The sequence below is a fragment of the Crocodylus porosus genome, unplaced genomic scaffold, assembly GCF_001723895.1.
Source record: "Crocodylus porosus isolate Cpor-Errol unplaced genomic scaffold, CroPor_comp1, whole genome shotgun sequence".
In the NCBI taxonomy this organism is placed as follows: Eukaryota; Metazoa; Chordata; order Crocodylia; family Crocodylidae; genus Crocodylus; species Crocodylus porosus.
Genome location: NW_017728950.1, coordinates 36,751,638 through 36,768,814, shown reverse-complemented (window position 1 = coordinate 36,768,814; position 17,177 = coordinate 36,751,638). Strand labels below are relative to the sequence as shown.

The following is a 17,177-nucleotide window of genomic DNA, read 5'->3' as shown; positions in this document are numbered from 1 at the left end:
GATGGAGAAGCTGGCAGGGAAAGCATAGAATCATAGAAAATTAGGGTTGGAAGGGACCTCCAGAGGTCATCTAATCCAACCCCCTACTCAAGACAGGATCATCCCCATCCAAACCATCCCATATAAATCCTTGTCTAACCTATTCCTAAAACTACACAAACAATCTTGTCACACAGTACTTTAACGCTGAATGACTGAAAGCCCATGGAAAAGGATAGGCTTCCTTGTGCTTCAGAAAATGATCATCTTTGAGTAAAGCATCTCTGACCTTGGAGATCACCATGATATGAAATTACCTTTGCATTAATGAAATTATAACTGTGCATTTAGTGCTTACAAGATCTGCCTACTTGCATGCACTACCCTCTCTTTATCTGAGAAATCTTTATGTAGGCAAAGTCAAGGTCAACAATTAAACTAGTAAGGATAACTCATTAAAGCAGGGATTTAAGAAGTGAGCCTCCCATGTATTGAGAGATTCAGTAGAGCTGTGGCATGGCAGAAATTAAAGTGAAGTCTTACCTGAAATCATCAGGCTGAATCCATAGAGAAGTAAATGTGCTAAAGGGTCCATGCTTTCCAAAATGTATCCATCCAGTTTCCACAGCAGCTCATGGAGTTAGGAATATCCTTTAACAGAGTATACTCTTCACTGGTTATTCTTCACTTGCATGGTACAAGGGCTCTTGTTTACAAGTCAGAGGCAAAAACTTGCAGTGCAGGAGCAAACTGCAACAGTCTCATTGCTGTCTGAGTACAGGGAGTTTAAGTTCCTTTTTCCTGTTTCCTTTGTAGATTAGGATGGGAAAGGCAGGATCTTAAAGGCATTTTGTATCAGCAGGATTGCGAGACACTGAAAATCCTATCCATCTAGCAATATATCAAAACACTTATCTGCGGCTGCTGGAGAGGCAGAGGATTAATCTCGAAGAACTGGCAACGGGTCATGGTCAGCAATGTCAGCAACAATAGTGGCATCCTCCAGTAGGCGGGATAGCGTGAATAACAAGCCCTCCACCTATGTATGGTATGTGGAAATTGTGATCCTGGCCCCTGCTCAACGTACAGATTTGCTAATGGCACCAGAGGTCTCTAAGTTTCAGCACTTCAGCAGAGAGCTTTCAGGATATAATAATCTTTTCACTGATGTATTTAATTCATGCAGAAGGTGACTATTACAAGGCAACTAACCATCCTGCCATAATATACACTAAAGAAGCATTAACAAAACAACTAGTCAGATCCAATATAGACCAAAGCCAAGGATAACCCCTCCTCTCCCCCCCGATCCCCATTTGGTTATGAAGTTTACTGAAAAGTGGGTTTTTTTTCCATTCTGGGATAGGAAACAGATTAAAAAATTAGATGTAAAAATAAATTGCAACCAGAGTTTAATGACTTCAGTGGAACTTAAGCTAAAGGGGCTGTGGAACAAAGTTAAAATTACAAACAATAGACAAGAGTAAAGCCTATGAAACAAAAAACATGAGAAGCAAGTTAAAAAAAAACAATCCAACAAATAGAGAGGCAACACCCAGAGAATCAAACCACAAGTGCTGTATTTGAAAGAACTCTAGTCTTGCTGACATGCTAACATCCAGAATGATTTTTAAAGAGTGGCAGAGGCATTGATTCTTCACTTCTTTTGGAAAATGGATTCTGGGACTGATTTTTCTTCCACTGAATTCAAAAGAGAACCCTTTATTGCCTTCCATCAGTGTAAGACTGGGTCTCAGGATAACTTCTTGAGACATGTAGAGGGAGTTTAGTTGTGTGCTACAGAGAAAGCTGCGAGTAGGCTGGCTCAGAAGGTGTTAAATCATTCCAGTTCTCCTATCAAATATAGATAGTATATAATATATCTGATAGGATAGGATACATAAATATCTATGCTATCAGAGGTAGACTCAGTTTTTGTTAAATCATTCCCAGTTCTCTTATCATATATACAAGGTCTTCATAAAGTCCTTGTGCACTTTTAAACTTTAATAACTTAGGTTGTAGGTATGATAGAAACAATCTGTAAACAGCATTTAAAAGCAAATTTATTAAAGTTTTTGGACAACTAGAGTACACAATGCTAGACTTCATAAGTAATAATGAATTTATTCTTAAATAAGATGGAACTTCGTGCCACTATGCTCTGAATGTACAACAGTTCCTAACTGACATTTTCCCAGTGAGTAGATAGGCAGAGGTGGACCAATTGCTTGGCCACCTTGTTCACCTGACCCACTACCATTGGAGTTCCTCTTATGGGGATATGTTAAAAGTGTAGTTTACTTGTCAAAACCACAGTCTTTGGTGGAACTTACGGCTAGGATCACCAATGCAATTAGTGCAGTAGCTCAAGAGCAACTGGGAAACGTTTTCAAGGAGTTGGAAGATCAGACTGAGCGTTGTATCATGATGGATGGTGGTTATGTTGAAGTCTAGCATTGTGTACTTTAGTTGTCCTAAAACCTTAATAAATTTGCTTTTAAATGCCATTTACAGATTGTTTCTATCATACCTACAATCTTAGTTATTAAAGTTTAAAAGTGCACAAGGACTTTATGAAGACCCTGTATATTATAGATAGACAGATAGCTAGCTAGCTAGATAGATAGATCCCAGAGCAGCCAATTTCATGTCATTTTGACTATCTATGATAAGTAGCAAATTACTCATCAAGAATGACTGGTGGGCAGGGATACAGACCCACCCATCCGTCTGGGTCTGGGCCTGTTTCCCCCCTGCCCCTGGGTCCGAGCCCATCCCCCGCCTCCTCCCTCTCCCCCCATGGGTTCGGGTCCGGGCTCATTCCTCCTCTCCTCCTACTGCTGGTTTGGGTCCAGGCCCATGTCCCCCCATCCATTGGGTCCAGGCCCATACCCCCTTTCATCTCTGGGCCCATTCCTCCCTTCCTCTGTGCCACACCCCTGGAGGAGCCACTGGGCTCTGATTGTTCCATGACCCACCCTGGCCAGTGCCCCAGTCACCGTGAATAGGGCCTGGGCTGGGCTGGGTCATGGGGCAATCAGATCCCCATGGCTTAACCAGGGGTGGAGCCTGGGCCCCCAGTCTGTGCTTGGGGCAAGGGCAGGCTGCAGTGGCAGGCTGTGCTCAGCCTCTGTTCCCTGCCTCACTGCCGCTGCATTGAGAGCAACGTGGCGCCATGTACCTTGCTGCTTGACCCCCACAATGGTGGGACTCACAGGGCGCTGCACCACTGTCAAAGTAGCAGCAGTGAGGCAGGGAGCAGAGGCTGAGCACAGCTCGCAGCTGCAGCCCGCCCTTGCCCCATGCACAGACTGAGGGGCCACAGCCCCCAGCTTTGGCTCCCCTGTGCTGTGCCCCTGGAGGAGCCGATGGGCTCCATTTGCCCCACGACCTGGGCTGACCAGGTCCCAGTCACCATGAATGGGGCCTCATCTGGGCCGGGTCATGGAGCAACCAGAGCCCCGCAGCTCATTCAGAAGCACGGCATGGGGGAGCCAAAGGGGGGCACATGTCCTCCTCCCTCAGCTCCTCCTGCATCTGGCCCTGTGCAACCTCCACCACCCACTGCTCCACCCCACGCTGCCTCCCAGGCAGGGGAATCTTTGTAGAATCCTGATCTATTATTTACTAGTGGTCCTGATGTATAAGCAGACTGAATCAGAATATCTGCTGTAAATACCCACTAATTCTGGGGTGTTTGAAAAATGATTGCAATTGAAAAATATGTACACAGAACTCATTCCTAGCATGAATTCTAATCTATTTTCTTTATCTCTTGTTTTAATTTGCTCTTCATTTTAATCAGTTTTAACAAGGATCTGACTTTGAAAGGGGTTTGGTCATTGGTCTGCAACTCATGGCAAGCTAAGATAATCAAATCTTCTTCCCTACATCATAAAGTGATCACTAGAGAAGGCAGTGGGGAATTCTATCCTTCCGACATTTATAAGTAGATATAAAGTAATATGTAAAGGCTAAGGAGGGTCATAACGATACAGCATGCATAATTGAATAGGGCCATTACAGAAATAATTCCTCTGAAGCATTAGGTAATAGCTATTTCAATAATCACTGAAATGTAACCACCTCTGGGGTGAAGTATGCCAACTGCTTAATAGCACATAGTAACCATATGCAGTACTTTAGGACAGGTGAAGAATATTGCATCCAGCTGAAACTGCAGGGAAAGCAGGCAATTATCTGAGTTAGAATTTACCTGGATAATGCTGTCATTATAGGTACCAGAGCTTATCATATCATCTAGAAGACTTCACTATATTTGTTTTTAATAAAAGAATACAGCTTGTGAAATAACTGCAGCATTAGGACCTGTGTTTCATTGTAAATATGTGCTTAGAGCTATTCCTGTTTGGAAAATACTTATGCACCTTAATGGACATGCTTTTTAAGTTCCACCATAATGAAAGTTAGGTGTGTACTTAAGTGTTTTGCTGAATTAGGTATTAAATAGTCTTCCTTCTAGGTATTACTAAGGATGCCTCGAAATCACTTTTCCGTACTTTGATCTACATTTCACTTATTCACATAAACTGGCAAGAATTCATATCTAACTGTAAGTCATTGCCAGATTCTTAGCTGTTCCATTAAGGATCTCAGGACCAAATAAAAAAAGACTTATGCACCTGAAACTTCAGTGCTGCAGTGCTTATTAGATGCCTGACCACATAAGTGGTATTCGAAGCTCTCAGTTAGGGTATGGGCATATGATCTTTTATAGTGCTACAAAGGTTATGGTATTTTGTAGCCCTACAAAAATAAAACACTGTAGGGGATTGCACACATACACAGCCCTTTGGTTGGAATGCTATGAAGTCACTGTGGCCGCATCTACATGAAACGCTGACTGTGCCATTGTTACTGTGCAGTCATTTCGTACTTGCATACCCAAATACTAAATGACTGCACAGTAACTGGAGTTAATGTGCAGTAGCATCCCCACATGGCTTTGTGGTGATGTTAACTATGCAGTAGCTCATCACTACTGCACAGTAATTCATTACTACTGCATAGTAGCGTTGTGTCACAGTTCATGCCCCATGACACTACTGTGCAGTAGTGATGAGCTACTGTGAAGTGAGCATCTTGTGTAGACATGGCCTGTGATGTGTGCTCTCCAAGTAGAAGGATTTTTCTTTCCTCCCCTGCTCATAGGGGAGCCAGGCAATGAGCCCAATCACTGACAGCCTGCCCTCTCAGCCTGCCAGGGAAGATGGGCAGGCTGTCAGTTATAAGCTGACAACTGCTGCTTCAGTCTATTGCCCCCAAACTAGAAGCAGCAGCTAACAAAAATAGCTCTCCATCCCCTCCACCACTGCCTCAGGGGTGGTGAACAGAGTTGCTCGTCTGTCCCCTACCACCTTCATGCACAGTGACACAGAAAGGTGGAGGGGCACTGTGTTTGACAGCTTCTACCTGCTCTCAGCAGGAGAGAAGGTGGCATCAGCTGTTTGGGCTAATTCTGAATTGTGGGGCAGCCCTTATATGATCCAGCTGCAGGAAGCCTCCTCAGCTGCTGGCAGCAGGAATACCAGCTGTTGTTATACCAGTGGCAGCTGGGTGGGCTGTCAGGGAGCCAGCCCATCTTCACCCTACCCCTCAGAGTGCAGGGAGGGAGAATGGAGCACTATGGGATGCTGGGGGTTCAAGAGATCCTCTGTAGCCCTACATATAGCTTGCTACGTTACATGTAGTGTTACAAAATGTAGCACTTCCGAGTAGTTCTTGTTTTAAACAGGAACAGTTCTGCAGTGCTTGCGCCACTTTTGCAGCACTACAGATAGTCTGCATGTGTGTACACTCACATTCTGTAGCACAACAGGGCATTTGTAGCATTACAAATGTAATGAATGTCCACAGCCTTAAGCACCTCTGCCTCTTGTACAGTGCATGGGGAGAGTTAGGCACTGCAGAATAGGATGCAACAAGTTAGAACCAGTAAGCAGGGAGCTGCCTTAAATCATCCACCTGAGCGAAGCAGAAGTCCTGTGTCTGGGGGCTTATCTTAAATCCAGCCTCTTAAACAGGACAGCACCTCTGTCCTCTCAGCATGGAATTCTCTTCTGGAGGTAGGTGCTCACTACTGCTTACAAGTACTCAGCAAGATTCACACATTTAAAATGTGGCAGTGATGCTGCTGCCCAGTTTTTATACAGCAGTTTAGAGCAGTCACCCAAGATGTGAAAGACATACTTTCAATGGCCTTCTCAGCCTGATGGAGTTCACTCGCTTTCCTCCACCTCCTGGGAGGGTGCCCTGCCCACCAGCATATAGGTTAATCTGGATGAGAGGGGTGAGAGGACTCTCCCTCCCCCCCACCCCTTTGTTGAAGCAATGCCACCAAACAGCAAAGAATGCAAGATTCACTGGGTTGGAGGGAAAACATGCACCAGAAGATACATGACTGTAGCTTAGAGCAGAGGAGTCCAACTCATTTGGTCCTATGGGTTGGATCCAGACCAGGGGACTTCTCACAGGATGGATGACCCGCATTAGGCTGTAGAAAAGTAGCTTTTCGGTTTGACTGCTGTGTGTAGCTCCCAAACTCAGGGCCTAATAACTGCTGCTGCTTACACCCTTTCACCCCTGCCACTGATTTCACTGGCCTGCAGTGACTGAAAACTTGGAATGTGTCAGCAGGCGGGGAAGTGCAGGGCAAGCAGTGGTGGCATTTGCTCCTTGGGTTCTGAAGCTGTGGCAGCTGCTCCAAGAAGCCCCAAGAACCACAATGTAACCCTTCCTGGGCTGGGCTGCCACTTGGACAGCCCTGGCCTAGCGGCTAAAGCACTCCCCTATGAAAAGGGAAAGCTGTGGTTTCCTCCCTGCTGTTTCTTGTATTTTATATTAAACTGTTACAGAATAAAATACTGAAATGATCCTGGATGTAGGGACCAGAACCCAACTCTGCCCTGGAAATGGAGGAGCTTCCTTGCTCTTGCTACACGTACAGTGTTCATTTGGGTAGCTAGCAGCTACTGTGCTATAACCCCCTCTGTGCAGGAAGTCTCAATAGCTTCCCCACCATAAGCTGCCTCAGTAGCTTATGTGCTATAAATACACACTGCCTTGTAGCGCACTAATGTCCTGGTGGACAAAAGTCCTTAACCAGGGGGCCAACGAGGTGTTACTTGGTTTAAATTTTCATTCCATTTTAACTGAGCTACTAGTGTGCATCCACAGTTTTTTTGGAACCATGGTTTAAGTAACTTACAGCTCTACAGCAGCTACCTGATTCACAGCTTTGCCTCTGTATTCAGTACCCAGGGACAGCCCTCCCTGCCCACAGCAGAGGGAATCCAGACTGCAGAAAAGCAGGGAGGAGGCAGTGTTGCTGATTCCAAGTACTTAAAGATAATCACAAGTCACATTTCTCAAAACAACATGAGTTTGGCCACTCTGGGAACTACTCTGGGAGTCTTACTTGCTGCCACAGCACAGTAGCAGCAGCAGCAGCACAGGGTTTGTATGTCCAGGTGCTGCAGCCACTGTAGCCAGGATTAGCTGGGGATTGCCATGCTGGTGGTTCCCAAAACAACATGAGATTAGCTTGAACTCCTCAGTGTAGGTTTCTCCGTGTTTGCATAATGACTTTTGAGCCTTTATATTTTACATTATAAAACTTTCCCCCACAAAACTAGTTTTGCCGGGGGATGGAGACCAAAGCCCTGAGGTAAGTGGGGAAGCGGGAGACCTGGAAGAAGAGCAAGCAGGAGGAGGCAGCAGAGGAGGTGCTCTCATACTTCCTGAGAAATCAGGGCAATCAACTAGTTACCTCAGGTATCTGTACAATGCACAAAGCCTGGGAAACAAGCAAGGAGAATTGGAAATCCTTGAACAGTCACAGAACTATGACATGATTGGAATAACAAAGACTTTATGGGATAGCTCGCATGACTGGAGCAATGTCATGGATAGGTATAAAATGTTCAGGAAGGACAGGCAGGGGAGAAGAGGATGAGTAGTTGCACTTAATGTAAAAGAGCCACATGATTGCACATAGCTCCGGTATGAAGTGGGAGATAGACCTGTTGAGAGTCTCTGGGCTAGGGTCAGAAGGGAGATCAACCAGGGTGATGCTGTGGTGGGGCTCTGCTATAGACCACCAGACCAGGAGGATGTGGTGAATAAGGCTTCTTCAAACAGCTAGCAGAAGTTTCCTGATCACAGGCCTAGTTCTCATGGGGGACTTCAATCACCCTGACATCTGTTGGGAGGGCAATACAGCACAGGCAATCCAGGAAATTTTTGAAGAGTGTTGGGGACAAGTGCCAACTGCGGGGCGTGCTCTTCTTGACCTGCTGCCCATGAACATGGAAGAATTGGTGGAGAATGTAGTAGTGGATGGTAACTTGAGCAGCAGCGACCATGAGATGATTGAGTTCAGGATCCTAAGAAAAGGAAGGATGGAGAGAAGTAGAGTAAGTAAGAACCCTGAACTTCAGAAAAACCGACTTCCATTCACTCAGACAACTCTTGGGCAAGATCCCCTGGGAAGTCAGACTCAGGAGGAGAGGAGTGCAGCAGAGCTGGCTGTACTTCAAAGAAGCCTTACTGAGCATGCAGGAACAAACCAGCCTGATTCACAGGAAGACTAGCGAGTATGGCAGAAGACCGGCTTGGCTTAGCAGGGAACTCTTCAGTAAACTAAATCATTAAAAAGAAGCTTCTAAGAAATGAAAACGTGGACAAATAACTAGGGAAGAATATAAGAGCATTGCTCAGGCATGCAGGGATGAAGTCAGGAAGGCCAAAGTGCAACTGGAGTTGCAGCTAGCAGTGGATGTGTATGGTAAACAAAAACAGTTTCTACAAGGATGTTGGTAGCAAGAGGAGGATAAGGGAAAGTGTGGGTCCTTTGCTGAATGAGGGAGGCAACCTTGTGACAGAAGATGCAGAAAAGGCTAAAGGCTAAAGTGCATAATGCCTTTTTAATGTCAATTTTTACAGGCAAGGTCAGCTCCCAGCCTACTGCACTGGGTAACATAGTTTGGGGAGGAGGTGAGCAGCCCTCAGTGCTGAAAGAACAGGTTAGGGACCACTTAGAAAAGTTGGACATGTACAAATCTATGGGGTTGGAAGGGATGCACCCAAGGGTGTTGAGGGAGCTGGCTGATGTGATTGCAGAGCTATTGGCCATCATCTTTGAAGAATCATGGCAATCAGGAGAGGTCTCAGATGATTGGAAAAAGGCAAACATAGGGCCCATATTTAAGAAAGGGAAAAAGGAGGATCCAGGGAACTACAGACCAGTCAGTCTTACCTCAGTCCCTGAAAAAATCATGGAGTGGATCCTCAAAGAATTCATTTCTAAGCACTTGGAGGAAAAAAAGGTGATTAGGAATAGTCAGCATGGATTCACCAGAGGCAAGTCATTCCTGACCAACATGATTGCCTTCTATGGTGAGATGACTGGCTCTGTGGATGCAAGGAGACAGGTGAATGTGGTGTACCTTGATTTTAGCAAGGCTTTTGATATGCTCTCCCTCAACATTCTTGCAGGTAAACTAAGGAATTATGGGCTGGATGAATGTGTAAGGTGTATAGAAAACTGGATGGAGCATTGGGCTCAGAGAGTGGAATATTAATCAATGGCTCAATGTCTAGCTGGCAGCTAGTATGAGGTGGAGTACCCCAGGGGTTGGTTCTGGGGCCAGTTTTGTTCAATATCTTCATCATCAACCAGGAAGATGGCATAGAGTGCACCCTCAGCATGTCTGCAGATGACACCAAGCTGAGCAGAGAAGTAGATACACTGGAGGGTAGGGCCAGGATTCAGAGTGACACAGACAAAGTGGAGGACTGGGTCAAAAGAAATCTCATGAAGTTCAACATGGACAAGTGCAAAGTCCTGCACTTAGGATGCAATAATTTTACGCACCAGTACAGGCTGGGGGCTGACTGGCTGGGTAGCAGCTCTGAAGAAAAGGACCTGGGAGTTACAGTGGACAGTAAGATAAATATTGTTGCCAAGAAGGCTAATGGCATACTGGGCTGCATGGGCAGGTGTTTTGCCAGCAGATTAAGGGAAGTGATTTTCCCCCTCTATTCAGCACTGGTGAAGCCACATCTGGAGTATTGTGTCCAGTTTTGGGCCCTCAACTACAGAAAGGATATGGACAAATTGGAGACAGTCCAGCAAAGGGTGACAAAAATGGTTGGGGACAGGGGAACATAACTTATGAGAAGAAGCTGAGGGAACTGGGCTTATTTAGTCTAGAGAAGAAGAGACTGAGAAGGGACTCAATAGCAACCTTTGACTATCTGAAGAGGGGTTCTAAAGAGGATGGAGCTAAAATGTTCTCAGTGGTGGCAGATGACAGAACAAGGAGCAACAGTCTCAAGTTGCAGCAAGGACAGTTCAGGTTAGATATTAGGAAGACTGTTTTCAATAGGAGGGTAGTAAAACACTGGAACAGGTTAGCCAGAAAGGTGGTAGAAGCTCCACCCTTGGAGGTTTTCAAAACCCGGCTACACAGAGCTTTAGCACAGTTCGGGATGGTCCTGCTTTGAGCAGGGGGGTGGACTAGATGACCTCCTGACATGTGTGACTGGTGCCACCGTAGTCGGGAGGGGGGGACATGTGCCCCCCCCCCCCCAGTGACCAGGGACGGGGGTCCCCCTGTGGCCAATCATGCCAACTGGGAAGCAGTTGCGGTACTCCCAGAAGTAGCCACGGCATTCATTCAGTACTCCTACTCCCCGGCCAGTGCTTGCAGGCGGGGGCACTGGTGCTCCTGCCTGTCCCCTGCCCGTCACCTAAGCAGGGAGCACAGCCTGTCAGGGGGTGCACCAGCACTCTCAAGGGGTGCATGTGCACCCCCTTGCACTCCCTACACGTCGCCACTCCCTCCTGAGGTCTCTTCCAACCCTACCTTTTTATGATTCTATAATTCCATGAAGTGTGGAGGCCAGAACTTATTTTTGGAGGGAAGAGAGGGAAGAAGACCGTTCCATGTAGTCATCAGATTCCAGGAGCTGGGACTTTAACAAATGCACACTGGTGTCTTCACTGCACAGAGGTTAGCCCCTGGATTAACCAGAACACAGAGTCACATGTGAGTTACTGTGCCTTCAGTGGTGCTGCACTCACATGTGTGGCTGTTGCTTGGAATTCTGAAGACATGTTATGCCTGTGGTTCTTTGTGCTGTCAGCAGCTGATCAGCTCTATGATCCTTTCTCAGAGCACTATGGCAGAAGGCCTGCTTCAGTGATTTAGCCTGCATCCTTATAACAAAGTGGGTGGGTCACCAGTAGAACTCAAAATTTCTATGTACCCACATCCAGGCCAATGCACCTGGGCTGTTTTGTGGGTGCATGGGAGAGATACCAGAAGCAACAACATGGTAAAAGCCCAAGCAAAGACTGCAGTGAAGATGTATCCCGTGTGTAAAATAATGATTTGATCTGGCTAAAGAAAAGGGACAGGGTTGAAATAGCTACATTCTTCCTCAGTTGCTTTTGAACCTTTTAATTAAAAAAAAAGACAATATTTCTAAATAAATAAACATTCACTCAGCTTTACTAGTGATTGCTGTTGATTTACACATAATTTTGTCCGATTAGCTAGCCAACAGCATGCATGGGTCATTATAGTAACGCTTAAGATCAGTTTATGTAAGCAAACACATCCATTTCAGAAGACATAAATGTTAACAAACCCTAATACTAAATATAAACTTACATAATTCTGCTCCCGGAAAGCCAGATCTTGTGATATGCTGAGCACCGTGAAGTCCTTACATTGTCCCTTCCTCTCTGAATAAACAATGCATTTATCTCCAGGCAGTCCTTTCATTTTCAATGAATCCACACACTAAGTCACCTAAAAAGAAAAAGAAACAAACTAGTTCCAGAGAACTTAAATCTCTTTATTCATATGGATGTGTCAGTGAAAACTAGTGTTCTCTTGTTAAGTGACTTACTGTATTATACACTTATAGAAATGAGCCACTTCTTTGGCTTTTATAAGAAACAAGCAAAATGCCCATCATGAATGACAGGGATGGGGGGGGGCAAAGCAGGGATGGAGACCTGCATCTGGCCCCACACCCTCCCCCCGCCACTCCAGGTGCTAGCCCCACTCCCCCCACTCCTGCCACCACTCTGGGTTGTGCTCCACTCTCACCTGTGCTTCCACTCCAGGTCCTGCCCTGCTCCACCCCCATGGCTGTTCTGGGTCATGCCTCACTCCCCCTGCTGCTCTGGGACCAGCTCTGCTTCACCCCACCCCTGCTGCGTCACATGTGGGGGGATGTGGTGCGTGGCTGATTGGTGGGGGAATATTACGCAGCAATGGGGCATGGCGCAGGGAGCAGACATGGCACAGGGAGCACTTGCCAGCTGTGTGGTGCGGAGAGTGGGCCCAAGGTGTGACGCAGGGTGCACGGGGCGGGTGGCGTATGCCTGTATGGGGGGATGACACATGCCATGGCATGGGGAACAGCCATGGCAGGGGGAGCACCCACTGACTGTGGCCATGTGGCATGGGGGGCAGTCCTGGGGTGTAGTGCAGGGGACACATGGGGGGACAACACAGTGGCAGGGTGCCACACAGAAAGCAGGTGCAGGGGGGTGCACCCCACCCTATGGCAATGTGCTGCAGACAGTGGGCTCTGCCCGCACTCCCCATGCTCACTCCCTGTGTGGTACCCTGCAGCTGTGTGCCAGCCCCCCTCCACACCACATGCCACATCCCCACATGGTGCACACCATGCCCCCCCATCCTCTCCTTCTCATGCAGCAGAGCGCACTGTGTCCCCCCGTGCCATGCCTCGTATGCCCAATGTGCTTCACATCCGCAGCTGGTAGTCACTGTCTGTGGAGCAGGTGGGGGCGTGCCCGCTGGGTGCTGCATGGGGAGCGGGTATGGGGGGCATGCCCTGCCCCGCAGCCACATGCTGCACCTGGCGGGCGCTGCCCACGTGCCCCCATACCAGCTCCCTGCATGCCATGTCCCCCTCCACACTTTGCATGCCCCATGACCACAGCCTTTGGGTTCTCCCCACATGGAGTGGCATGGAGTGGTCTGCGGCCACAGGGTGCCGTGCAGGGAGTGGGCGTGCGCCGCCCCGTTGCAACATGATGAAGCCAGGGGGCTCTACCCGTGCACCCCATGCCCGCTCCCTGTGCAGCACCTTGCAGCTGTGCACCAACCCCCCCCGCACCACTTGGCATGCCCCCACACAGCCATGTACTACACCCCCGTACAGGGCAGCAAACCATGTTCCCCTCCTCTCCCTCTTGCACGGCAGAGCACACCCTGGCCCCCACTGCCTCCTCCTGTGTGTCTATCTGTCAGTAAGGTTCCAGGTAGTGCATGTGCAGGTGGCCCAGATTCTTACAGACAGAAAGACACACCGCCAGAAGTGCTATAGCTTTTATTATATTAGAATTACTACCAGTACTGTAGTATTTTAAAGGGATGCAGAACTGACTGCAAAGCACATTTAGGAACTACTGTCCTTTACTACTAGTTTTACACAAGTGGATGTTGGTTAAAGAGTTCAAGCTTTCTTCTTGTGGTGAAGATTACTTAGTAATAGGATCTGGTCCTACTAGCATTTCTGATAGTATTAGATATGTCTCATATAATTCTTTGGTGACCTGAATGGAACTCTGGGGGAAAAAAAATTCCTTAGAGTACAGAGATATACTCAGGAGACTTTCTTACTATAGGTATGGTGACCTGGAGGGGACGTCTTCCAGGCAGGCTCCTCTTCCCTCTGTGGAAAAATGCCCTTAACATGCTGGTCTGTCTATCTTTGGAGGACTCTCCACCAGACCGAAGGGCAGCGCATGAAGATGGCGTTGAGAAGTTTTCAGAAGTGTCTTGGCCAAAGGGATTCTTTGTTCTTCCTGTCCTGCCCCTTAGGAGAGACAAGAGAAAAACTTATTTCAGAGAAACCCTCTCAAAAGGGTCTTGAGGAAATAAAATGTTCTTCTGAAGGACGTCAACGCTAAAAGACTGATGAATGTAGAGGTTTCTTGATGACCCTACAAGATTCTTCACACCACTGTGAGCAACATCGGCCAATTAGATCAAGGCTGAATTACATGAAAAACTTAAAGTTAGCCCACTGCCAAAATGATGGCTTTCATCTAACCAAAGTAAACAAAGTAATACTTGTTTTCCAATTATTTGCTGGTAACAGGGATCAAGGGTATTTTTAAGAAGTGATGAGAGACTGATAAATGGAAGTTAGAGGAATGTATAGCATATAACGGCTTGGGTCCCATATAAGGGACTGCATCCTTTATTATGCTACATCACGATTCCCAAGGTCAGCATTCTTCAATTTTAATAATGTTTGTTATGTTTTGTTTTTGTTTTAATTTGAACAATGTGGAAGGGCATAATAGTTGGCCTTCAGACAGCTGTGATCCCCTGCTTTTAAAGAAAGGATATGGCTTGGAAGGGACAGTAAGGAGATGGGGAGACTCCCTTGTGTGAAGACACAAAAACGAGAGTGGGTAGGGATGGTAAGGAATATAGATGGTGAAGCAGTGACAGGGGAGCAGAAAGCAGGAGTGGTTGGGGTCGGGTGGATTGGTTTTGAATTTGTTTTGTTTTTCTTGCAGGGTTTGTTTGATCTTAGGTTGGTATTTTATTCTATTCCTGTCATTCTTTTACTCTTTTATTGTAGGTCACCCTTTTTGGGAAGGGCAGCATATAAACCTAATACATAAACAAAATCTATATATAGTCTTCCAAAATTATTTTTCCTGTCACTTTTGCAGTAAGAGTCATCATCTCCAAAAGATCAAAGAAAACCTCCCGTGTTAAATGTTAGTTATTTGTCTCTACATCAAATTCAAACCTAAGCTCATCACTCCAGCGTACAATTAAACTTTGCATTTATATACTTGATTGCCACACTGAAACCATACGTGTTTGTACCTTAACACCCTTTTCTAAGCTATTGCTTTCACATGCTCATAACACACAGCTTAGGGAATGAAAAATTCAGAATGATAACTTCTGAGCAAAACTGCTTCATCCATTTTTGTATTATCAAAGTGTCCAAGAAACACACTCATTCTAGATCTGCCTCAGACTAAATGATTGTGTTACAATTTTGGGCAAAACCTAGTGGTATTCATGGAAAACGGGAACATATACACACACACATATTTGTACCTATTTATTTAATGTTGAAAGAATGGGAAAAGCATACTCAAGAAAACACTTGGTACAAATATATTCAGAAATATTCTGTGAATGTAGTCACTCTCATCCTACTGATGTAGCTCACTAAGATAGGCAAGACTTCATGATGCTATTACTGAATTGTACTATGGTGAGAACTAATTACATTTTCCTTTTCTTTCATAGTGAGTATTGGACTTGACTTTAAGAGATGCTGAAGCTTTAAGTCACTGGGTATTCAACCCCATACTATCTAGCTGAGTGAATGCAGTGGAGCTTTTAAACCCTACAAGTTCTTCTCCATCTGCAATAGAATAACCTGGGACCTAAGCCAAACTCTATTGCCATTGGTGAATTAAACTCCTACGTTCCAAGTTCAGGCTGCTTTGTTGTGTTTTAGTGCTGTGTTCCCTGTCCTCTTACTTTGTTATGGCACTTAAAAGGCCCTTAAAGTCCTACAAATGTTATGTCCGTGCCTTTTGGCAGCTTTCTGGGATCCAGTGCTACAAGTAAGAAGCCTTGAATAAAGACATGGTACATTTTATTTAATCTGCTTTGACCTTCTACCAGCTCTGAAGAATGAAGGATCAAGACTGGAATTTGAACTCAGAGCCTTTATGGAGCAGCAGAATACTGTGAGGTTTCCTTCCTTAAAAAAAACAAACACAAGACTGTTTGGTTTGGGAATAATTCAATACCCACCCCTCATACTTCAGTGATTTACCTTCTCAGCATTGTTCTGGCTGACTGCCTATTGCACTGAGTCTTCAGCTAGTCCACATTCTTCTTGTAGATATATTAAAGTCCATTTGTGATTTCTCAATGCAGTTTCTTTTTTCTTGACAACTGCAAAATCTCCCCCTACACAAGATGTTTTATTGCAGATTAGAGCTAATTACTGCACAGTAGGTGTCACCATCTACACGTTCAAATGTGTATTGCACAGTAATTTCCTCTAATCATATGAAAATTTGTGGTAAATACAAGTATCAAATTTACTCTCAATTACTTACTGTGCAGATTACTTACTGCTCAGATCCACTCAAAGCAGACACTTACAAAGGGATCACTGGGAGTTTCTGTTGGTTATTTCAAAATTGGTGTCTTCACCCCACAAACCAGGTGATTATTGTTGCTTCTTCATCTCTCTCATCTAGACCAGTTCACTAAAACTAAGTTTTATCGGGCACATCTACAAGAGACGCTAACTGCACAGTAGCCAAATAATACTGCACAGTAGTGCATCACAACACCAACAGTGCTAATCCGCTACTGCACAGTATTTTTAGGCTACTGTACAGTAGTGTCACTAAAAAGGCATTCACTGGCACTACTGCACAGTAACTTTGGTTACTGTGCATTTATTTAGTACTTGATTATACAAGTACTAAATTAAATACACAGTAACCACTGCACATTAATGAATGTGTAGATGTGCCCATTGATTATATTTCTATTTTTACCTTACAGTAGCAGTGCAGAAGTCTATTAAAAGGTAGACATTATCATAGAAATATATCCTACAAAATACAATGCCTGCCAACATTAATGAATACAAGTGAAGGGGCTATTAGTATTCTAATATAATAAAAGTCTTAGTACTTCTGTCTGTCTGTCCATAACGCTGGGGGCCCAACTACGCATGCGCCCCCAAGAGGGTCGGTGGAAACTGGTTGCACAGCCACCTCCCACCCCTGCAGGGAGCCATAGGTGGAGGGAGCCCTTAGGCTTTAAAACTGTATTGATTTGTCCTGGCTCCTGTCAAAGCTGATTGGAGTCAGGGGCAGTAGGACCCAGGCGGAGCCTCAGCAGGCCTAAGCAGCCCAGCCTACCCCATCCCCAGCAATTGCACTTCCTGCCTGCTGGCACTGTCCCTACCATGTGGCCCAGCTGCATTGCAGGAGTGGGGAGCACAGAGCCACTGGTACGGTATGTGTGTGTGGTGTGGTACGGGTATGTGTGGGTGTGTGTCTTGCCGGTGCAGCCAGGGGCAAAGTGGGTGGGTGGGCAGAGTGTGTGTGCAGGCAGGGC

At 45.9% G+C, this 17,177-nt stretch overlaps 1 protein-coding gene across 1 annotated transcript in view; it reads right to left on the bottom strand.

Annotated features, from left to right (window-relative positions):
• The window catches only part of TEK (TEK receptor tyrosine kinase), a 73,930-nt gene extending 72,989 nt beyond the window's left edge, over window positions 1-941 (bottom strand). The window contains exon 1 of the mRNA XM_019555227.1: window positions 523-941. Within this exon, the coding sequence (XP_019410772.1) occupies window positions 523-574 (52 nt within the window). The 5' untranslated portion in view covers window positions 575-941. The remainder of the gene's footprint in view (window positions 1-522) is intronic.
• Window positions 942-17,177: the final 16,236 nt, after the last annotated feature.